General features: G+C 35.3%; 1 protein-coding gene across 1 annotated transcript in view; it reads left to right on the forward strand.

Annotated features, from left to right (window-relative positions):
* The window catches only part of LOC138706555 (formimidoyltransferase-cyclodeaminase-like), a 116,567-nt gene that overhangs the window by 47,630 nt on the left and 43,937 nt on the right, over positions 1-25,000 (forward strand). Inside the window, exons 4-6 of the mRNA XM_069836023.1 lie at positions 3,824-3,960; positions 12,546-12,792; positions 12,951-13,063. Of these exons, the coding sequence (XP_069692124.1) occupies positions 3,824-3,960; positions 12,546-12,792; positions 12,951-13,063 (497 nt within the window). The remainder of the gene's footprint in view (positions 1-3,823; positions 3,961-12,545; positions 12,793-12,950; positions 13,064-25,000) is intronic.

Raw genomic sequence — 25,000 nt, forward strand, 5'->3', positions numbered from 1 at the left:
TTCCCTCATAACTCAAAAACTTGTTAACTTTTTCATGTGCTCATATTTATAATATCATGCTCTTTCAACTACGTTCCTTAATAAATATTTTTTTTTTGTTTTGTGTTAGAAGAAAATACTTATACATCTTGATTACACAACTTTTAACACTGTATCACTTCGGAATATGTATGATAAGACTTTCTTGTGTTACATTTTAACGTACCTTGTTAACATGTTTCGAACTATTTTGGGTCATCTTCAGAACTGGTCGTTGTTGATCTTGGCGCCTCTTGTTTCCTGTGAGGGTGCGTTCTTAGTGTAGAGTCAAAGAGTGTATGTGTTTTGAAGTTGACTTGTGTGTTGAGAATATCGTTGGGGTGTGTTTTCGTGTGTCTGTATATTTCATATTGTTCTAGTGTGTTGAGTGTCTGGCTTTTTGGTTGGATGTGCAGTATTTCCATGTCTGTGTTGATGTCTCTGTAGGTGTGGTTGGCATTTGTGATGTGTTCTGCATATGTGGAGGCGTTTTGTATTTTTATTATGGCTGTGATGTGTTCTTTGTAACGTGTTTGAAATGATCTGCCTGTCTGTCCTATGTAGAAGTTGTTGCAGGTGTTACCTTTGAGTTAGTATACGCCTGTGTTGTTGTATTTGTTTGTTTGTGTTGTTTGTGTGTTGAGATGACCCAAAATAGGTCGAAACATGTTAACAAGGTACGTTAAAATTTAACACAAGAAAGTCTTATCATACATATTCCGATTGACCATTTTTTAAAATGAATTTATTTTTTATCAGATAATCTATCGAAGGTAGAGAAGTGATCTTGTATCATATTGTATATATGACATGCATAAATACACACAAAAAATTTAATTACAGAATGTTGGATAGTTTTTTTTAGTTATGTGGGAAACGCTTCATCACTGCACAGTGAACTTAATTTAAAAAATGCATATTAAAAATAAATATGTCAATCTTCATTAAACTAAGGTATTTACTTAACATTAGCCCTTGCTTTCTCCGTTTTTAATAAATGCTGCTTGCCCCACTATGGTTCTGAATCCTTCAATTCCATATCATATAATGTCAACGTTTTCACTGCCTTTTTGTATAAAAAAACGGACATTTTCAACATTCTGTACGTCTTGCCATTACCAATCCATTGAACATTCTTCATTTCCACTTCTATATGTAAGAGTGATAATATTTTATTGCTAATTAATTATTGTAAAAGTGTTACAATAAATTTATTACTAACTTTATTATTATCATCTTTATGTAACCTTTTTTCTTAAGTATTTTGTCTACAAAGTGTGTATATTTATGTATGTTTCTATCTACTCTTCTTAAGAATGTGATCTTAGTGCAAGAATTTTAAATTTTATTTTATAAACAGTAGAGATTTATATAAATCTGAAAGTTAGAATTTATAAAACAGTTATATTACCGGTTGTTCTTTATGGTTGTTAAACTTGGACTCTCACTTTGAGAGAGGAACATAGGTTAAGGGTGTTTGAGAATAAGGTGCTTAGGAAAATATTTGGGGCTGAGAGGGATGAAGTTACAGGAGAATGGAGGAAGTTATACAACACAGAACTGCACGCATTGTATTCTCCACCTGACATAATTAGGAACATTAAATCCAGACGTTTGAGATGCGCAGGGCACGTAGCACGTATGGGCGAATCCAGAAATGCATACAGAGTGTTAGTTGGGAGGCCGAAGGGAAAAAAGACCTTTAGGGAGACCGAGACGTAGATGGGAAGATAATATTAAAATGGATTTGAGAGAGGTGGGATATGATGATAGAGACTGGATTAATCTTGCTCAGGATAGGGACCAATGGCGGGCTTATGTGAGGGCGGCAATGAACGTTCGGGTTCCTTAAAAGCCAGTAAGTAAGTAAGTAAGTAAGTAAGCGATTTATGTTTTTGTGAATTACCGGTATGTATAATCTGTGTAATCAGAATCTTAAATTTTAATTCAGAAAAAATAGGTATGTTTGGTGATCAATGTAAAATTGTATGCCATTTTCAAGTCTTTCTATCAAAACGGAACTCTCCCCGAACACGAGCTTTGTTCTTTCGGGGTACTTTCATGTAGCGATTTTTTATGTCTTATTAAATAAATCTAAGAATCTAAAATCTAAATCTTCATTTTTCCATGATACAGTAGAATAAAAGTGAAGGATATCTAGGGAGATGTGTATGTTTTACTGTTATAAATGTCAAATAACTTTTTTTTTCGATCAAAAGTGAATATTTCCTTCATATGTCCAAACAAAACCGGACATTTCCAAAATATTTTTGTCTATGAAATGCATAGAAAATGACTAAAATCATGATTATTGACACCATTACAGCAACGGACGTAAAATGCACGACACATAAAATTGTCGTTCATTTTGTGGTAAAGTGAAGGCTCGATTCAGTTTTTTCTATTTCCTGATAAAAATAATAGAGTAAGGGAGGGTATTGTCGGATACCATTTTGATGTTTCAAAATAAAGGTAATTGAAAAAAGTTAGAACTTGAATTACTTAGTATTATAATAACCTTTTGGGGTTCCTGCAGATTGTACATAAGTATTAGGTAATTTACATAATATGTATTTGCTGTATAACTTGCAAAGACAAAACAGAAATAATATCATCACTGACAGAATGGGAAGCTAATGTCGGATACATTAGACATTATTATGTAGGAGGTATGATAATGCATTTAAAATAATATATTGCATATCAGAAACTATTACAATAGTGTTCTGTTTAGCCAACTGATATGCAAGCCTTTTAACATCATTTCTGGTTCATCCAAAATATTTTCTCTCCATCATTAACACATAATCAACTAGCTTCTCTTCAAGTGAAGCTGGGAGTATTGGTTTTCGTCCAAGTTTCGATTTAACGGCTTTGGTGGGCTCAGAGTTGGACCGTACATAATCAAATAATGTTGATCGAGGTACATTGAATCTTTTGGAAGCAGCATGATAGCCCATTATTTTCTCCCGTACTGCTACAATGGCATTTACCATATCTTCAGACTTCCATTTTTTTAGACTGAATCTCTTTTTTCTTTTACTTTAGGCATCTAAAAATATCAGAAGAAGAAACAATTCGTTACTTCATAATATTCGATTAATTAGAAAATTACTTACATTAATTAAAAATACCCATGAGTAAAAATGTAGTGGTTTGTTATAGAAAACATATAAATGGGTTTAAAGCAGCTTTTATGTAGCGAGCAGAATTGAAAGACAGCCGACAATGCCCTCGGCTAGTATCCGACATTGCCCTCGGCTAGTAACCGACATTGTCCTCAGCTAGTATCCGACATTGGCCAACTCTTCACAAACAGTAAAACAAGCCAGCTGCATGAAACTTGTTGTCGATAAAATTTCTACAATTAGAGAATTAAGAAGCCTCATCTATGGTATATCAAACAGTGCATACCATGTTGTGTAAATATAAGAATAACTTGTAACGAATAAATCACATTACTTACCTTCAAAAAGTTTTTTTTTTTTTTTTTTTTTTTTTTTTTTTGCGTTGAAAACACGCTATTCACACACAGCGAAGCACTCAACAGTAATAGCTATTCATGCAGATGTTCGTCTACTTGTAGAGAACGTAATGCATTATTTTCACATCAGATTGCACCATTCGATGGAAAAGAAATATGTTATCCGAGATTATCCGACATTACCAGACCTATCCGACAATCCCCTCCCTTACTCTACTATTTTGGAAATTACAGGTTTTGTTCGCAACCTCCACAATTCAACTCATTTTTGTTCGCTCCGCTCTGTACGTTGTAAAAATGTAATACTCTTTCTTCTCCCAGATAAACGATGAGAAATGGGCGCCAGACTTCGGGCCCGCCAAGTTCGTGCCCGAATGGGGTGCCACCATGGTGGGCGTGAGGAAATTTCTGATAGCCTACAACATCAACCTCATCGCCACAAAGGAGCAAGCGCACAGGTACAGAGCTTAAACTTTCTAAGTATTTATTGTGTCTTAGATAAAACACGATTTTCACTCACGTGTCTACGTTTGAACTCCCTGTATTCTAAAAGCTGCTAAGAACTGCTTATAGAATGGCATAGTAGTTCGCTCACCGACTGATTCTGCAGTATTTTTGGCCGGACAAAGTGCGTTAGGTTTTCGTTCGAATATTTCGGTTTCTCTAACATTCATTTTAGGGCCTACAACGTGAAACAATTGAAGTTAAAAAAAATAGTACAAAAAATTTTGTATGTATGTGTATTTATTCACACTGCAATGGGTATATACCCAGTGGCAGTGGTAAGTAATTACACTCTATAATGACAATAATAGACTTAAAATTAAAAATACAATTAATAATAATACTAATAATTAATGCTAGCAATAATAATAATAATAATAATAATAATAATAATAATAATAATAATAATAATAATAATAATAATAATAATAACAACAGGGAATATCCTAAATTAAATGAAACGATCACTTAAAATAACATTTGAAATAAATCTAATTTGTATCTTAAACCTAAGTTCGAACTAAAACTCACGAGTATGATATGTTCATATCTGCACAAGTACCTTTCAAAATTACACCCATTTCGCTGTCAACTCACTCACTGCACTGGAACTACGACACATTTCACTGATCCTATCCTGATTTCACTAACACTTCAAAACCATTTCACTGTTCAAATACTTTGCACTGCCACTATAAACTATAAAGCTTCACTGACAGAAACACGTTTCACTTACTCAACACACTTCACTGACACAACATAATTCTTCACTGACACAACACACTTCACTGACACAACATAATTCTTCACTGATACAACACTTCAATAACAAAATATCATTTACACCCTTTAAACACTGTGTATAATTACCGTCTATTAGTAAAGTCCTTAAGCCTATTTTTAAATACATTTTTGGTTGTTGGTAAAGCCTTTAGTAAGTCTGCAGGTAATGTCCCTGATAGTACGATTGAGAAAAGAAAACTTTCCAGTATCCGTCCTCTGCCTTCTTTCCCTTAAGAGAAACAAAATATATCTGGCATTAGAGATGGGCAAAAAAGTTGGAACAGGTTTTTTTTTTAAACTGTTTAACAATTGAAACTGTTTCGATACGATACAGTTTCTGATATAACATGTTCCAACTGTTCCAAAGAGTGTTACTTTGCTCCAGTGATCACGTCATTGTTCCACATGGTTCCAAGAGATAAACAGTTCAATTTATAAACAGTTTTCCTCCTCTTTGCTATGTGCAAAGACCACGTGTAGCGCTATCATCGACCTCCAATCGAAAGTAAATATAATATTATCGATGTTCCACACGGCCTTCGTGCAACAGTAGCCTAAGCAGGATCGCGCAATTTAATTGTTCGAATCAAATTCCCTAATAAATCAGATACTAATTATTAACTATCCATTGATGGGGAATATTTTTTTTTGTTATTTTAGTAGATTATTTTACGACGCTTTATCAACAGCTTAGGTTATTTAGCATCTGAATGAGATGAAGGTGATAATGCCGGTGAAATGAGTCTAGGGTCCAGCACCGAAAGTTACCCAGCATTTGCTCATATTGGGTTGAGTGAAAACCCCGGAAAAACCTCAACCATGTAACTTGTCCCGACCGGGAATCGAACCCGGGCCACCTGGTTTCACAGCTAGACGCGCTAATCGTTACTCCACAGGTGTGGACGATGGGCAATATGTTCATGGTGACCTGACATGGTGTTAATTATTAATAGACCGCGAAAAATATCATCGGCTAATGTCATCGTTATTAAACTCTCCTAGGGTTATATGCATTATTTTTACTAAAATCGATTCATTTTAAATTGTAGTTATTTACTGTACCCTTAACAGTAACCTACGAAAAATGACTTTCGTTGCCATAATACACTGAACAGCTGATTTGAAGACGATTCAAGGGCCTTGAAACATGTTCCCGAAGCAGATGAGAGGTTGAAACAGTTGGAACACTTGGCACTGTTGGCACTGATGTAAACATTCTTATGAAACTGTTTCTTTGAAACTGTTGTTTTGGAACAGCTTCGTTCGTGAAACAGTTACAGTCGAAACTGTTACTTAAAAAGAACAGTTTATCCCATCTCTATCTGGCATGGATGTTGTTAACACTTCAAGTGTGAATTTCATCATGCCATTGCTTAAGGTGCTGTAGAAACTTGACAAAACTGAAGTAAGCAAATCAAGCTTTCAGTTCTAACTCCCTGTAAAGTTGATTTGAATAATTTCAAGGGAAAAATTGTTCCGGGACCGGGTATCGAACCCAGTGTCTGGTAGAGTTCCCGGATAGCTCAGTTGTTAGAGCTTTGGTACGTTTAAGCAAAGGTCCCGGGCTCGATACAATTTTTCCCTTGAAATTATTCAAATCAACTTTACAGGGAATTATACCTGACAGCTTGATTTGCATAATACACGTCACTGTTTTCTTTAACAGAAAACCACAATTTAAGTCACACAGAGTTAATGTGCACTCAATGCTGGTTACTGGACGGTTGTCAGCCCTCTTTGAGGTCTGTGGATATAGAGGGAAAATTGGATCGGTGCCTAGTAGTTGCCGGGTAGCTCAGTTGGTAGAGCGTTGGTACGTTTAAGCAAAGGTCCCGAGTTCGATACCCGGCCCCGGAACAATTTTTCCCTTGAAATTATTCAAATCAGCTTTACAGGGAGTTATACCTGAAAGCTTGATTTGCATAATACACGTCACTGTTCGTTAACAGAAAACCACAATTTAAGTCACACAGAGTTAGTGTGTACTCAATGTTGGTTGCTTGACGGTTGTCAGCCACTTTGAGGTCTGTGGATATAGAGAAAAAATTGGATCGCTGTCTGGTAGAGTTCCCGGGTAGCTCAGTTGGTAGAGCGTTGGTACGTTTAAGCAAAGGTTCCGGGTTCGATACCCGGCCTCGGGACAATTTTTCCCTTGAACTTATTCGAAAGTGAAGTACATTTATAACTTAAATTGCCTCATAGAAATACACGTGTAAATGCAGGTAACTGTGGACAACGGTTGTTTTAGGAAAAAAATATTATAATATGGCTCAAGTGTGTCTCTCCTTCAATCTTGTACAGTGAAACCTCGGTAAGACGTTCTTCAAGGGACCTCATAAAGACAGCGTATTAAATGGGACCGCGTATTAGCGAGAGTGGGTCATTTTTGGATTTTTTAAATTTTAACACAAAGGTATGAATCAGTATAAACATTTGTTAAGAAATTTAAGGATTAAATACTGCAATTATGCAAGATAAAAGGTTATTTTATTTTCTTTCCTTTCAGAAAATGTCAGAACAAATACAATGTCTTATCAATTGAGGCGCTGACATGGGAAAGGTAGTAACTGCCAAAAACAAAATTTTTCAGGGGAAGCAAAAAAAAATTTACGAACACTTTCTCACTTACATTATTACAGAAACTGCTTTAAATGAAAGGCATACACATATGTTTGTGTTACATACGAAATTTGAAATGTCTGGCACAGATTTATCTGTGAAATCCTATTTTATGAAAATACAACATTGAAATCACTCTTTAGCCAAACTGAGAATTAACGTTATTTATACATTATGCACAAATTTTTCGGTAAAATGCATGATACTTTCATCGAGGAAGTCTAACATAGATAACAAGTCTCTCTTTTTGGCATCAGGGACGGCTGGTATTCTTTCAAGGCGTTGCAAGAACTGCAAGTTAGTGATTGACGTTAATGGCTGTCCTTTCTTAAAAATCCTGTGCTCTGTCCACATTTCAAGGTCATTAAATGACTGTCTTGTTTTTATTAGAGGAAAATCAGCTCTTGAGAGTCTAATCCAGTTGAGGGTCCTGATTTTAATAGGAGTTGTATTCAAAAACTTTTCACATTCTGCAGAAACGCCGAAAAAATCCTCATCCTTCATCATTATTACATTATTAGGCCTTACCTCTTCTGGAACCATGGTCTTGCATCTTTTTTTTTTCTTTTCTCTATGATGCCAAATTCCCATCACATGGCGTGTAGGAATGTTCTGAAGCCAGGAATTTCAAGTCCACTGAATCAAAATATTTCTTGGCAATAATGTAAATCAGGACCATTAGAATCATCTGATTCTTATTCTGCCCTGCACAGTTATCAGCCCATATTTGTCTAGACACACTCTGATGTTGTAAAAGGAGTTACTACCTTCTCCGCGCCAACAGCTGTGCACATACAACTTACAACATCTAGTGACTACGTTTCCAGTTTCGTTTCATTACGTACGGACATACTACCTTCTCTGTGCCATTGGCATGGCCATTTACTACCTTCTCAATGAAAAACCTAAAAATTCGAATTTTTGGCAGTTACGACCTTTCCCATGTCAATGCCTCAATTAAAGTGCTCCTTTATTAAAAAAAGTCAAAAACACTTTCTGTCTTACAATTGTTCCAGTACTATGAATAGTTGCTTTTTCCACACGATTTAAATCGGAAATGACATCAGTAATTTGACTATTAGAAACATTAACGAATCTACGAATCACAGACACCGCTGTGATCCTCTTCGTCAAATCTTCACTGACAATGCGATTTAAAACTACCAGCAAGACAGATTCTGAATACATAGTCTCGTAGGACTCAAGGGTCGCATTCATTTCCATTGTATTCACCAAACAAATACTCCTATAAATCCTTGAATATGCGAGCGCTAGCGGTAAATGTAGAAGTCCAGGAAAATTTTCTCAATATCCTTTAAAGTACGATATTTATTTATTTTTTCATCAGATGAAAGAGTGTATTAAACGGGACGATGAACGTATTATGCGGTGGATTTTACATGATTTTATATAGGGATGTCAAGGGAAAGGACGAAAAGAGCGTGTAATGCGGGATAGCGTAACAAACGGGCATGTATTATCGGGGTTTCACTGTATGTTGTTTCGTCTCCTTTAGAATACTAAGAACATTATCGCCCTTCAGAATAGCTCTGTTGTCAGAACGCTAGCTTGCAACGACCGCAAATCCTACTTAAAGGCCCTGCCAACATTGGAATCGTATTTGTGATGAACAAAGTAAAGCTGTGGTCCCCTGGATCCCGCGTTATTTTACAGTGAGTGAAATATGATCTCTGTTAACTTTTTTCTGACAATCCTCGCCCATGTTAATTACTGTCCATGCTGTAGATACATTCATTTCTTATGCAGTACTTTCCTGAGACTTCAGAATTAGTATTTCGAGGTCTTTTTCAAAGTAAAATGTCAAGTCTAATCTAATGTAAGCTCAAATCTATAAGTACAGGCAAGGACGTCGTTGACTGAATATTCTTTGTGTAATCTACGGGGACGCAATGCTATTGTAAAATATGTATAGACTCATTCTTGGCCGGAGGCTTTTTTTATAACATTTTAATCACGAAGTCGCTGTTCTGAATTATGTAATCTTAACAGATGATAAAAACGGCCTCTGTCTCTCTCTTTTCCATTGTACAAGTCCTTGGCAACAGAAAATAAAAGCTTTCGTAACATAGTGAGACCAGTACCTACAGTTACATTGTTAAAGTGAGTTCCCTCTACTTATATGGAGAAGAATAGATGTAGGATATTTTTAACGAAAGGCGAGACATTTTCTTCAACATGTGAACTCATAGTTTTATACAGTGTTGGGTGTACAGTAAGGGTGATTTTTAAAGGACAATTTGTAAATCTTTGTGAATATGTCCACCTTTCTCTTGTTGAAAACCCACAATTCTCTGTGATATCATGCACAGTATTTTGAAGAGAATGTTTCTTACATTATTTAATTGTTGTAGGATTTTTGTGTCTCCTGCGGAATCTAGTTCTCTGAGAAATCTTACAACCAAAAGTCTTCCGGATTGAAATCTGGAAATCGTGGAGGCCAGACTGTTGGAAAGTGCTTGCTGATGAGCGCCGAAGTTCTATCTAATTGATCATTTTGCCTGGGTGTATGTGTGGGAGGGGTTCGCCATCTTGCATCACGATTATGCTTCAAGCTCAGTCTGAGGATCATGAAGTTGTACATCATGCTCGAGTAGCGGTTCCTGGTTACTGTAACAGCTACTATTACTCCATTATTACTTTCTACAAAGGAATATGGGTCAATCGTAAATCGTAAAGTAAAGTCATGCAATACATTGACTTTAAAATCATGAAGATCCTGTTGAATTAAACCTAGGGATGTTTTTCAGAATAAATTCTGTAATTACGTGCGTTAACTCCACCGTTCAGGTGGAAATGTGGTTTTCTGTCCTTAAAACTTTAAACTGCCAATTAATATGAATTAAAAAGACTTATATTACAAATAAATCAAAATTACATCTAATTCACATGTCCCTTTCATGGGTTTAAATTACTGATTCTTTTTAAAGGGTGAGGAAGCTTAAATATGGCGAAAGCCAGTAATTTAAACAAAACTTTTAAAGTAAATACTATATGAAATGTGAAAAACAAATATATTACACACAATTTAATGCGCATTTATGACCTCGTGAGTTCTTATGAAGCCATTTTTAAAGCTCTGGTGCACTGTGTTTTTAAATCATACTAACTTTGATTGCAATTCCCCGTACCATGCTTTATTTCACACATAAAGTTACATCTCTTCGGAACAATTAATGCTACATACATGATATTCGATACACACATTCTTTAGTATTTTAGGAAACTTTCCTCTAGAATGGAAATTTATTTTATTATTATTATTATTATTATTATTATTATTACTGTTATTATTATTATCTGATAATCTGATTTTTTGACAGCAGACTAGATTACAAAAGCTTCTCAACCAAATAATAATACCCATATCCAATATTTATTCTGCGTTTAATTTCCTCCCGAGTGCCATTTATATTTGTTACTGTTGCTCCAAGATATTTGAATTTTTCCACCTCTTCGAAGGATAAATCTCCCAGTTTTATATTTCCATTTCGTACAATATTCTGGTCACGAGACATAATCAAATACTTTATCTTTTCGGGATTTACTCTAACAGTTTGTGGTTTTTCTCCTAACATATTCACATCATCCGCATACACAAGCAGCTGATATAACCCGTTCAATTCCAAACCCTCTCTGTTACCTTGAACTTTCCTAATGGCATACTCTAAAGCAAAGTTAAAAAGTAAAGGTGATAGTGCATCTGCCTGCTTTAGCCAGCAGTAAATTGGAAAAGCATCCGACAGAAATAATAATTATTGTTAACCGATATTATTCTTAAATGTTACTGAAGTTATCGTTAACTTTGTGTATTTATGTCACAGTTTAATACAAATATTAAAAATGTGATTTTACTCCTTAACTAAAGTATGTATTAATTACAGTCTTCCAAGCTGCATTCCATTGAATATCATCAATGTGTAACATCAAGATTTTCTCGCACGTGTAGCTGCTGTTCAGTCCCATATTGAATTTTTATCGAATACATAAGGATTTATCTAGTCATTTAGTTTCAGATACATTATGGGAAGGTTTAAGGAGTCGAACACTGCTATCCGATGTTCCAGAAACACTTATCGAAGATATAGTTCTATCGAATAGATATCTGACGTTCCAGAAATCGGCCATTAAAATGAATAAATTACAACAGCCTTCATTCTATTTAATTGAATATAAGGTAGGTGTCCCTGATATGGCCATGCTAAGGTTTGAGAATTTTTCTAGCCGCCATTTTGAAAAAAAATGTAAACCACTTTTTTCTTACTCATTCTCAGTCTAATGGACTTTCTTAAAACAATTTCCTTTCCCCATAAAAATAGCTTTAATTGTCCAAAAAGTCCCAAATTCCAAAAGTATACCTAGTGGCCATATCAGGAACATGTGCACATGATATGGCCACCCTTGTTCCATGTTCTACAAATCGTGATTGTTTTCAGTTTGTAGCGCAGTTGTGTTAAAATTAAATAATTTTGGTGTAAAATGAATAAAAATGACACTTAATAATTTTTTTTATAAATCAAAAGTGTAGTCAAAACAGGTTTTTCCATAAAAAATTAAGTTGTTTTTTCTTAAAATACACAATTTTTTCGTAATCCCAGCTATAAGGCATGTAAATTTGTCAGGTGAAAAAATAAAAGTGAAATGAACTTGATATGGCCATGGTGCATTTGATATGGCCATATCAGGAGCAGGTAAGCTTTCACGAAAATCGTTTGATTATGAACAACTCGTAAAAGATACGCCATCAACTACAACACCAATCAACAGAACATTAAAAACTGAATGGAGTACGATGGTTTTCATGAAAGAAGTCATTGAAAAAATGCATAAAACAAAGGAGACTTACCAGAGAAAAATAAGAAGAGGTCACATGAAAACCGCAAAACAGGCAACTGACGCCATATTGCTCAACCTGACTGGATGGAAAACGATCAAGTGACATACCAGGATGCCCTTTCACTGGATGCTTTAGCGGATGTTTTGGTTAACTGACTCACAATAGGGGGGTGGCCATAACAGGGGCACCCACCTTAGTACTTCAGCGTCTTCACCGCTTTATTTCACTTGTGATCGAGTAGACCTGATATAATAAAAATAATTTAACCTTCTGTGTTGTTAGGATTGCCCTCAACGTCAGAGAGCAGGGTCGAGGACCGTCTGAGCCCGGAAAGCTTCGCGCTGTCCAAGGCATCGGCTGGTGGCTGGAGGAAGCCAACATGGCGCAAGTATCCCTCAATCTCCTGGACCATGACGTCACACCCATCCACGCAGCTTACGAGGAAGTCTGTAAGGACGCGTTGGACCTCAAATTGCCAGTCGTCGGCTCCGAAATTGTCGGTCTGGTACCGCTTCGATCTCTTTTGCAGGTACGCTATGCATCAACGTATGCCAGGGATATCAAAACGCAAACATATATCGTAACCCGGAGTTCGGAATGTGTTGAAATGAAGCATACACAATAAGTGTATACAACATTTGAGGGCTGTTGGTTTAGTATTAACAGTTATGAATTCTTTTCGTTCAGGTTGCAGAGTTCTACATCGAAAAAGAAGGCCTCTTCGTACTAGAAGAAGATCAGAAAGTGAGGTTAGCTATAAGCAAGTTGGGACTGTCATCGCTTAAACCCTTCATTCCAAAGTGAGTTGACATTTTTTATCAGTGAAAGTTATTTTAAGACTGGGCATAGAAAGGTTGTGCCAATATCGTTGAAAATCAGATTTAAAAAAGTATGTTTCTGTCTCAACCCACCGAGAAAAATGATACGTCCCATTGTAACTTTATTTAGGTCTTAACTTCTCATATAGACATGTGAAACGTATGATATTACAAGACAAGAAAGCCCTGTTTTGTACGGTTTGTCTCTTTCGCACTTACAACTATTTTTAAGTCCAGTCTTCATTTGTATTCCATTGTTTTTAGCTTAAATTTGAACCGAGAGATTCTATCGGTGAGTTTAAGAGTTGGGCAATGCTGTTTTATGGATTAGATATTGTCCTGCCATTCTTATCGTAGGTACAGGAACACGCTTATGAACCCAGTTCCGCGTTTTTGAGAATCATATCAATGGAAGGCGTCTGTGAAATGTAAGGTTTAATGATCGGAGCGAGAGGACCAACCAACAATAAAATTAACTGTAAACACTTTTTAAAAATTTGGAATCCATAAATCATTCTTAAAATAGTCACTTCAACCATTAAAGGGTCTGTGGCGTCCTGAAAAACCATTTGTATCGAATATTATACAGAGTGATTTATATAGAACTGACACATTTCTTTCATTAATTGTTTCAAAAGGAATTGTGCTAGCGACAACTTATTATACCTAAAATGTAGAGGAATTTTGGGAGATTATTTACCTCTATAGCAAATGTTGAAAATGTCCTCCATCCTGCATAAGGCACAACTCAACACGTCGTTCCATGTTACTGGCCACTCGTTGGAGGACTCTGTTGTCAATAGCTTGAATTTCCTGTGTGATGTTGTGATTCAGATCGTCCAATGTCTGGGGACATGTGACGTAAACCCTGTCTTTTAAGTAACCCCATAGAAAGAAGTCCGGCGTTGTCAAATCCGGAGATCTCGGTGGCCACAGTTCCTGGAAATTATTCGGTCGTCAAAGAAACTTGGCTTTAGGTCTGCACTTTTCGCAGCTCTCTGACACATTGAGTAGGTGTACCCTGTCTTCTGCGACAAACGTCTTAATGATTTTTTGGGTGACTGCTCCAGTCGTGCTCTTACGTCAACAACAACCGTGGGAAGCCTAGATGAACGATGCTTGTCCTTTTCACTCACCAGAGATCCAGTTGTTTCCAATTTGTTTACCAGTCCCAGTATTGTGTTTCTTTTGGGAGGATTGCGAACACCAAATTCTCTCTGGTATGCCCTTTGAGTAGCTGTAATTGAATTCGTAATCCAGTATTGCTTCACAAGGAAGAGTCGTTGATTTAATGTGTACTGCATTTTCACGTTGACACAAAATGTCGAAAACAGCTGCCAACAATAGGAATAAAACATAAACATCTGCGCATCTAGTGACGGGGAATCGAAACTCCAGAACATTCTGCTTAATTTGGTGCTAAAATTGGGTCAGTGCTGCCAACAATAGGAATAAAACATAAACATCTGCGCATCTAGTGACAAGGAATCGAAACTCCAGAACATTCTTCTTAATTTGGTGCTAAAATTGGGTCATTGAATGAATTTCCAACGGAATAATTAAAGAAAGAAATGTGTCAGTTCTATATAAATCTCTCTGTAGTTCCTCCTTTTTCTTTAGTTTGTGATTGTCAAAAATAGGCTATATGTAGGCCTATAATTTATATTATTTTCAAAATTCGTGTTCTGTGATCACATAAATTTCTCTCAGTTACGCGTACTTACTGTAATCAATTATACAGTAGAGTCTCGTTAATCCGAACTACACTAATCCGAACATCTGGTTAATCCGAACAAAATTATTTTAAGAAAAAAAAAACAAATTTATTGTAACAGTACAAAGTAGCGAAAAGAAAAAATGTATAAATTCACTCAATTTCTTTCTTCTTCTTCTTTTTCTTCTTCTTCTTCTTCTGCCTGACAAGTGTTAGGCCACAAGGCCTGTTACGGTCTCAGATAAAATTTTCACGCCATCACGACCCACAGATCTTTGGCCATGTGGTACATAATCATAAATTGCCTTTGGGCGTCTACTATTACTTATTCTTTCCAAATGATGTTTCCAATTAGACTGTTATTGAACAATGTAATCTAAAGCTGGTTGAGTTTTTAGTTCCTTTAAAATTTCACAATTTCTTTTCAGATCCCACTTAGTATAGCCCGCTGTTCTTCGCATGAATCGCATTTCACAAGCCGTTATTCTGCTTTTATCTGCTTTCCTCAGTGTCCATGCTTCGCTGCCAAAGCTGAGCATCGGTCGTGCCAATGTGTTGTAGAGACGTATACGGGTGGTTTCATCACACTATTTATAATGCCCATAGCTCTTGTGTATTTATTAATTTTCTGTGATATGTCCAATTCTTCAAAAATGCAATCCATCTTAACCTCTCCTACTCAAATCCCAACCCCACCTACTCGCGGTGAAATCTGCTAAGGAACAAACGGGGCTCTGGGGACCGAGTCACAGCTGTATGTCTGTTCCATCGAATACAGAGGAAATGCTATATCATTAATTCAGCCTGTCCAGATGCTGTAAGATGGCAGCCCCATCACTGGACTAGCTTTCTCCTGGCTAGAAACCAGCTGAAAGGACTCTAAAATATGCTTTCAAGTCTCAAAACAAGAATCACCGGACTGAACGAACATATGACGACAATGGTACGAAAACTCAATTTCTTTTACTTTAAAAATTATGAAAATAGCACATTCAAGGGTACTTACAACAATTAGTGTTTTCTGTACATAATTTACACATCTGTCACGCTCATAAAATCAGTAATTTTCTGTTGTAATGAAGTGAACCTGTTGGTTGTGGTTCTAAAAATAGCAACAGGGTACTCCCACCACCGTCTCTCAGCGCTCATGAATAGCATGCATTGCAGCATAGGAAATATTTCGGTTACTCCGAAAATCTTGTAATCCGAGTATATATATGAAGATCCACTGCAAGAATGATGGATGTCACTTTCTTGTCGAAAATGAATCAAGAATGTACATAGAGAGTTATATGGCATTAACACTGATAGTCATTGTCCAGTAATGACAGGAAAATCTCAGTTAAACTTTGAGCGCTAAGCATTTCAAACTTTCAATTGCGTCTCCTGCAAAATGTGTTCCAAATGACATCCATCATTCTTGCAGTGGACTCTTCATATATATTCTTATTCTGTGATTTTGGCAATCGAGAATGCCTGTAGAGAATTTTTTTTTTTTGAAAATAAATTAAGAGTCCACTGCAAGAATGATGGCTGTCATTTGGAATACATTTTGCAGGAGAAGCAGTTGAAAGTTTGAAATGCTTAGCGCTCAAAGCTTAACTGTGATTTTGCGATCATTACTGGACAATGACTATCAGTGTTAATGCCATATAACTCTCTATGTACATTCTGTATGTCTTAAACTATGCATTGACAGTCTTGGTTCATTTTCGACAAGAAAGTGACATCCATCATTCTTGCAGTGGACTCTTCAAATATTATTATTTTCCGTCTATCAATCATTTCGTCCACTTTTAATAGCGTCCCATAATTCTCTACTCTTCGGAAAGAAGAAAAGTGTACACATTTTCTTTCACTACAGATCCATTGCTGGGTATCTGCCATGTGGGTAATATGGGAATTTTATTATTGACCACAAACATATTTAAAATTTATACCAAAAATACAGATGTTCAAAAGTAGCAACAGAATATTTTCAGTAATTATAAATTGTCCTAAAATGATTTCTCCGCTTTTAATGTGTATACAGACGTGGACAAATTATTAGCAAAATTGAAGATTCTTATTATATATTTTTACAAAATATGATTCTTCAATTACTACAGTTGACATTTTTGCGTATTTCCAAATTATTAGCAAAATTGAAGATTTGTATTGTATATTTTTAGAAAATTTAACTCTTCAGTTTGGACTACATTTGATATTTTTGCATATTTACAAATTATTAGAAAAACTGAAGGTTTTTATTATATATTTTAACAAAATTCGATTTTTCAATTTGGAATACAGTTGACATTTTGGATATTTCCAAATTATTAGCAAAACTGAAGATTTTTATTTTATAGTTTTACGAAATTTGACTCGTCAATTTAGACTGTAGTTGACATTTTTGCTAATTTACAAATTATTAACAAAATTGAAGATTTTTATTATAAATTTTTACAAAATTCAACTCTTCAATTTAAACTACAGTTGACATTTTTGCATATTTCTGTCTATTGTAATGATGAAATATGCAAAATCGTCAACTGTAGTCTAAATTGAAAAATCAAATTTTGTAAACATAATTACTGTATCATAAAAATCGCCAATTTTGTTAATAATTTGTCCACGTCTGTATTTAGGAAATTGTGTTCATTATAGAAACGAAGTTACCGTAGTCTCGATAGACAGCTATAGGTTAACAAGTGGCAAAACTCCGTTATAGGAGGTTACTAAACCTTACCGCTGCGCTGGAGGCGGAGTCGGAGTTTCCCTCCATTAATCTGAACCATTGTCGCTACTGAATGATAAGTCATCTGATGCATCACTGCTATCAGTTAAACATTCTTCTAACGAAATTATTATGTCAGTTTCGCTGTCTATTACATTAGCACTAGAAAAATATTGTTCTTTGTTATTTTTAACGTGCTTAACACATATTGGTCAACACATTTGTTCCGCTTGTCTTTTCCGTATTCTGCGAAAAGGCGGCGACAAAACCGTTCCTTTACGTTAAGTAGGGACCCAATTTATGTTACAAAAATCCAATTTAAAAGACTTGAGACAACTGACTAATCATTCTTTAAGATTGACGCATGCGCAGACCAACGGAGTTTACTAAGTTGTTCCCCTATAGTTGCTTTTAGTTTACTAAGCGTTCGTCAATGCGCATACGCTGGCTATTGTTGCTAAATGTCATTCTTAATAAATGGCAGACCTATCAAAACGTCAAGAGAGCTTTTTGTGTCTTGAATTTCGCAGCTTATCGTTCTGTTGTGACTGCAGAAGAGGAAGACAAATTCATTTTTCATCAAGATGGTGCACCACCTCACTTCCATCATCATGTGCGTGATTACCTCAACGAGCATCTCCCTCGACGCTGGAATGGGTTGCACTGCCAAGACCGAAACTTGATGATATAGCATCGTTACTCTCCCGATCCCCTGTGATTTTCTCTAATGACAGAAAATGACGATATGTGCTTTCTTTTTGTGTAATTTGCAAGCAAAGTAGTCAGTTTTATTTAAAAACAGCAAAGGGATAAAATATCATTCTACATCATTTTATTCGTCTTAGTATTTATTTTATTATTGTAAATATTTTTTATCACTATTATTATTATTATTATTATTATTATTATTATTATTATTATTATTATTAATGAAATATTTTGTATTACAATCTTTGTATCATTTCTATCACGATTATATTATTATTATTATTATTATTATTATTATTATTATTATTATTATTATTATTATTATTATTATTGTTACTATTATTTATATCATCAGCATTATTATTTGAACCCTGTAAAATTTATGTAGACTACTGGACTGTACCCGAGCACGAGCATTATGCTTATTTCGGGTATCTATTCATATGTATTCAATTCAAATGCAAATTGTAAATAAATTTGAAATTTGAAAAAACATCAGTTTCTCTAATGATAATATAAAAATCGGAATCGTAAGGATAGTACTTATCGAGTAAAAAAAGTTAACATTTAGGGGAAGATTATTCTTTTCTTGGAAATGTATTCATTTGGAACTGATATGATATTAGAGAGGGAAAGGAACTCGCCACCCTAACCAATTATCTCCTGGCCTAGTTGCCTCATAAGTAGTGCCTTCTTGGAATTACTTGTGAGGTTCAGATCTGTATTCGAACGGTTGACTAAACAACAACAACGATATTAGAATTTTTTTGTTGTACTCTATCCAGGAGTCACCTTGGGTGGCGTAGTAAGTATAGTGCTGGACTTCTGTGCTGAGTTGCGGGTTCGATCCCGGCCCAGGTCGATGGCATTTAAGTGGCAGGACAAAATTCCGGCACACCGGCGACGCTGATATAATCTCGGCAGCTGCGAGCGTCTTATTTTTTTTTTTTATTTTAACTAGCTAGCTAGTGAGTACAAATTACATTTATAAAACAAAAATGTTTCTAGCCACTACCGTAAGAGCCAGGCTCGTGTACGGTGTGGTCTTAGTCAATAATATAACATAAAATTTACAAGGATAGTTTACTAAATATAGTAAGTAACTTAATTCAAACCAATAAATACAACACAAGAGCAAGAATAAAGAAGAAAGAGAAAAAGAGAAAAAAATACACATTTAATATAAATTGACAATCCGACAGAAGCCAGTGATATTCAATAAAAAACATGAATATAGTCGACGGAAATAAAAGGTAAAAAAAATACATTTGTTAATATTATATATCACGGATAATTTCACAAATTTCTTTTTTAAAAGCTTCAATTTTAAAATATTTCAAATTTGGAAAATGGTTTGTAATTTTATTATAAAGTCTTGGGCCGAAACTAGCACCATGTTTAAGAGTTGCACTTGTATGATATTTAGGCTCAATTAATGGGAAAGTAGACTTTTGTCTACATAATTTAATTTAACATAATTTAAAAACTCTATCCAGGGGATACACTGTTAAAATCTCCACAGTTATAATAATTATTAGAGCCCGGATGTTTGGCAAAATGATTTTTTTTTACTGGATGGAAGTAAATCATTATTTGCATAGATATAAATGTGATTTGGAGTAAATCAAAGTGATAGCGTCAATTTTTATTTTGCCTATTTTGCCTTTTTAAGGTGTTTCTTACTAATAAATACCTTTTTTTATCATTTTAAAGCAATATTTCTTGTTTATTTGCAATTTTATAATAATTGTAATGTAATGTGTAAGTTATGAAATTTAAATATTTGAAACAATGACTAACTTTACTAACAATAGTGAATAAAAGTAATTTATTTCGGTGCTTAATCTGCTAATAATCGTGCTTTAATACTATTGGTGTAATATGAATAATGATCGATAATCTACAGTTACAAATATAATATTGTCAAGTCTTCACGATACTATAGTCGCGACGCTGTTATTCCCGGCGTGACCTCTCCTCTTTGCTTACGTCTTAGGAAGTGAAGGCTCTATAAGTGTAGGTAGGTAGTATTGTTCACCATTTTTGTTCTTTCGTTGCCGAGCTACCATACGAGGAATCTATTTGCCACACCGTTAAACATTATCATGTCGTAGCTCCTACGATAATAAACCAAACGCACTGTAATTCAGCAAATAATTGAGCGGCAAATAACGTCCTCGTGTGCTTTCTGCGAACGCCAACGAAAGAGCCAAAATGACGGGCGATTATATTAAGTATTTATAGAGCCTTAAGAAATGAATAACGTTTTCCTCAGCGAATCACAAGACGCACACGTTTAAATGTAGCCGACCTGCAACGCGATTGGCTGCCGGAAATTAGAGCGACGGGATTGTAACAATCAGGTTTATGATTTTAAATATTAAGCTCGTTCTCATAGAATTGTCACGTAGCATTTCCAATTGTTTGCTTTCATATTTTCAAATCTTAATGTTACAATTTTGTGCTTCAGGTGTAGGAGAAAGAAATTTGAGTGAGGAAAAGTCTGTTATTGTCGGGTGACTGAAGGTATTATAAGATGGGTTAGCTAGAATGCCTAAATTCAGTAAACCATTGAAAAGTAAACTTCATGCTTACATTAGTGAATTTGGTGCCCATGTGTTTTCAACCGATGGAACAGTTTTGTTACATAAGGTTTGTGAAAAGACAGTTAATCACGAAAAAAAGTATTTTATGCTCGACCATGCCGAAATGTAGTAATTATACACCTGGTAGCAGTCCTTCAATGCATGTCATTAAAGTTCAGGTTTTCTATTATTCTCGGATATGCAATCGAAAAACGAGGGAAACGTCACGGAGGCTGGAAATCTAATATTGTCGCAGAAGGTTATGTTCTGTTACTATAATAATTAGCGTTAATTGTAAATAATATTGAAATAAATTCAATTTGTCATCTCGTTTTCCAATTCTAAATCAATTTCCAGGTTATACAATCTCTGCATTACATCAAGGTCAATGACATTATTGTTCCTCGGAAAAAATCAATACTTTCGCGTCTGCGCACATCTCACAATTCAAGAGCTGTGAACAAGGTCACTTCCGATCTTCTGTCAGATACAAATAAAATGTATACTTCTGAATAATTTAAAGTTAGAAATATGGTCGAGCATAAAAAGTCGTATGAAACTTGCCTCTAATGGTAATTAAGACGCTCGTATGAAAATTATGAAACTCGCTTGCGCTCGTTTCATAAACAAACATAACTTACTTGCGTATTAATTACTATCATTATAGGCTCGTTGCATAATGTACTATTATAAGTCAACATGTGTCGACTACGAAGTAAAAATGTGAGTTATGCTGATATAGCTGATATGGGGCTAAGCGGGATGAAGTTACAGGAGAATGGAGAAAGTTACACAACACAGAACTGCACGCATTGTATTCTTCACCTGACATAATTAGGAACATTAAATCCAGACGTTTGAGATGGGCAGGGCATGTAGCACGTATGGGCGAATCCAGAAATGCATATAGAGTGTTAGTTGGGAGACCGGAGGGAAAAAGACCTTTAGGGAGGCCGAGACGTAGATGGGAGGATAATATTAAAATGGATCTGAGGGAGGTGGGGTATGATGATAGAGACTGGATTAATCTTGCACAGGATAGGGACCGCTGGCGGGCTTATGTGAGGGCGGCAATGAACCTTCGGGTTCCTTAAAAGCCATTTGTAAGTAAGTAAGTATGCTGATATAGCTTAAATTTATTGCTAAAATATATTATGCTTTTTTTTAAAATTGATAATGCCTTTTTCAAAGTTTATTAAGCCTTTTTTTACGTTTTATTGCCTTTTCCGCCTGCCTGTTTTAACTATTATAAATGCCTAAACATCCGGGCTCAAGTAATTACGTAATAAAACAGTTTATCAAAGTCTCCTTTTGCATCAAAGGAATCTACAATGCTGGTAACTTCTAAACGCAATTAAAGTTACGAGCTACTTGTAAGAGATCTATCAAAGCCCACCTGTGTGTTAAACTATATTTAGGCCTATGTGGTGACAGCTGAATAACTTCGAGTTTAATCGAGTTTATGAATATTCTTAGTTTGCAAGTTGCTTATTTCTGTAATATCGTCAGAAGGTTGAGTTTGTGGCTTCCCACTTCATTTTACAGTGTTTTGTTTCCAGTTCGTTAAATTCAATAAATTTTCCACATCCGCTCTTCTTTGTTTTTCTTGTTCTTAAACTGAAAACTTGGGTAAACTTCCAGTCAGGAAGCCTCACAGATGCATATTATCCCATAAATACAGAACTGTTAGCAAACTCGATGTAACACACTCATACTTTTATTGACAAAGCAAAAAACAACAGAAGGAAACTCAAGAATTCTAAACAAGCTTGCAATATAGGTACTCGTAAATTTTAAGAAACGATTCTTTTACTTTATGTAATTCCAATCTGACTGGGAAACAAGTATATACATAGGATTAACCACAACTTAAGGTAGCCGACGAATTCTCATCCAAGACCTAGACCAGTGATGTCAAAGCAAGCGCATTTTTCTGACCTTGACGTCGTGCGCGGGCAGCAAACGCTAAGTATGGAAAGAGGAAGGGTTGTGTATATGAATAAACAGCCTGTTGGATTAAGAAAACAGTGGTGCACAAACTTCAAACGGAACGTGAAATTTTATGTCGTTATTTTTACACGAATTCTTTCTGTTTAATATTATCTATATTGTCTGTAAAACAAAAGTACTAACACTGATTTCTTGCAAATCAAGATTTCAGGTATAACTCCCTGTAAAGTTGATTTGAATAATTTCGAGGGAAAAATTGTTCCGGAGCCGGGTATCGAACTCGGGAGCTTTGGTTTAACGTACCAACGCTCTACCACTGAGCTACTCGGGAACTCTAACCGACACCGATCCAATTTTTCCCCTCTATATCCACAGACCTCAAAGTGGGCTGACAACCGTCAAGCAACCAACTTCGAGTGCACACTAACTCCGTGTGACTTAAATTGTGGTTTTCTGTTAACGAACAGTCACGTGTATTATGCAAATCAAGATTTCAGGTATAACTCTCTGTAAAGTTGATTTGAATAATTTCGAGGGAAAAATTGTTCCGGAACCGGGTATCGAACCCGGGACCTTTGGTTTAACGTACCAACGCTCTACCACTGAGCTACTCGAGAACTCTAACCAACACCGATCCAATTTTTCCCTCTATATCCACAGACCTCAAAGTGGGCTGACAACCGTCAAGCAACCAACTTCGAGTGCACACTAACTCCGTGTGACTTAAATTGTGGTTTTCTGTTAACGAACAGTGACGTGTATTATGCAAATCAAGATTTCAGGTATAACTCCCTGTAAAGTTGATTTGAATAATTTCGTTGGTACGTTAAACCAAAGGTCCCGGGTTCGATTTCCCGGCTCCGGAACAATTTTTCCCTCGAAATTATTCACTGATTTCTTAATATTTCACTTTTGTTTTAAATCTTAATAACATAATAGAGAGTTAAGAAGGAATATTTACATAAATTTCATAGTAGCATAATATTATACTGTATTAAGTGGATGAAACACATCATTCATAAAGAAAGTGATATTCCAAAGAAAGAGATTGAGTATGACATGATAAGTTGGAATTTATATTGATGGTATTTTTAGCCTTACAAAAGTAATCAATAAACTCATCAAAACAATATTACAATACAAAGCAAAGTTACCTAGGTACTGTATCTGTTTTAAGTGTAACTAATATTACATAACAAAACTCTTATCGCATTATGCTTTTAAGGTGATATTTGTAAGCAACTTCCTATCATCAGAATATTAACCTCTTCCCTTACTATATATTTTACCAGTTTTGTAAAAAAAAGTGTCATATTTTTTTTATTTTCGTAAAGAGGTCATTCAATATTGCAGAATCACTGTACATCACTAATTTTCTTACATATTTAAAAAATCACTATGAAATAGACAATGGGACTCAAACGAGTTAACTCGGGTTAATAAATTTTGACACATGTTAGCAACCCGAGTCAACTCGGGATAATAAGGGAAATGGTTAAATTATTTTCTCCAAATCTGCTGAAGCTATAGAGCTGACATTTTTACAACACATGGGCACGTATCTTTTGCTTATGATGTAACAGTAGTTGCTTTGTTAATTAATTTCCTTACAAAAAATTTCCATGCGAATATTTTCAAAATTTTCAATACACTATCTTCAGTAATACGTATATACGGTATATTAGATTTACGAAAACATTCTGTAAGGCTACTAAATAAATAGACCTATACCTGAAAATTTCACTTTTCTATACGATAAGTTGAGAAAATATTTCTTTTGAATAAAAAAATCAAACTTGTGAAAAATGAGCATTAAAATTAAAACTTACATCCTTAAAATGCACTTATACTTCTCAGGAAAATCTAAAAATTAACATGGATACAGTTTTAATAAGTTCTCTTCCCTTTATCCTTTGAATCAGTGGTGGCCATCCCTGAATATAGCTCGACCAAGCGGCATAAACTACCTCTTTCGTCTGTCTCTTTCCTTTCCGCTGTAAAGCGCTCAGGCTCTCCTGGGCTCTAAAGCGCGCGCTTGCTCCTGTGGGCATCAATTGACATCCCTGACCTAGACGATTGAAATTTAATGGCCTGAATTCCAGTGGCGAAGCTAAGGTGTAAATACTGGGTAGACTGAAGAGATCTGTTTACCTTATATCTTTTTATAGAGCAGGTGTTTATCGGCTTTTCTATCAAAACTGTTTGTGACACAGACTTTTGGTTATTGGTCCAGCGCTCTTCCATTG

Source organism: Periplaneta americana, chromosome 9 (genome assembly GCF_040183065.1).
Source record: "Periplaneta americana isolate PAMFEO1 chromosome 9, P.americana_PAMFEO1_priV1, whole genome shotgun sequence".
Taxonomy (NCBI): Eukaryota; Metazoa; Arthropoda; class Insecta; order Blattodea; family Blattidae; genus Periplaneta; species Periplaneta americana.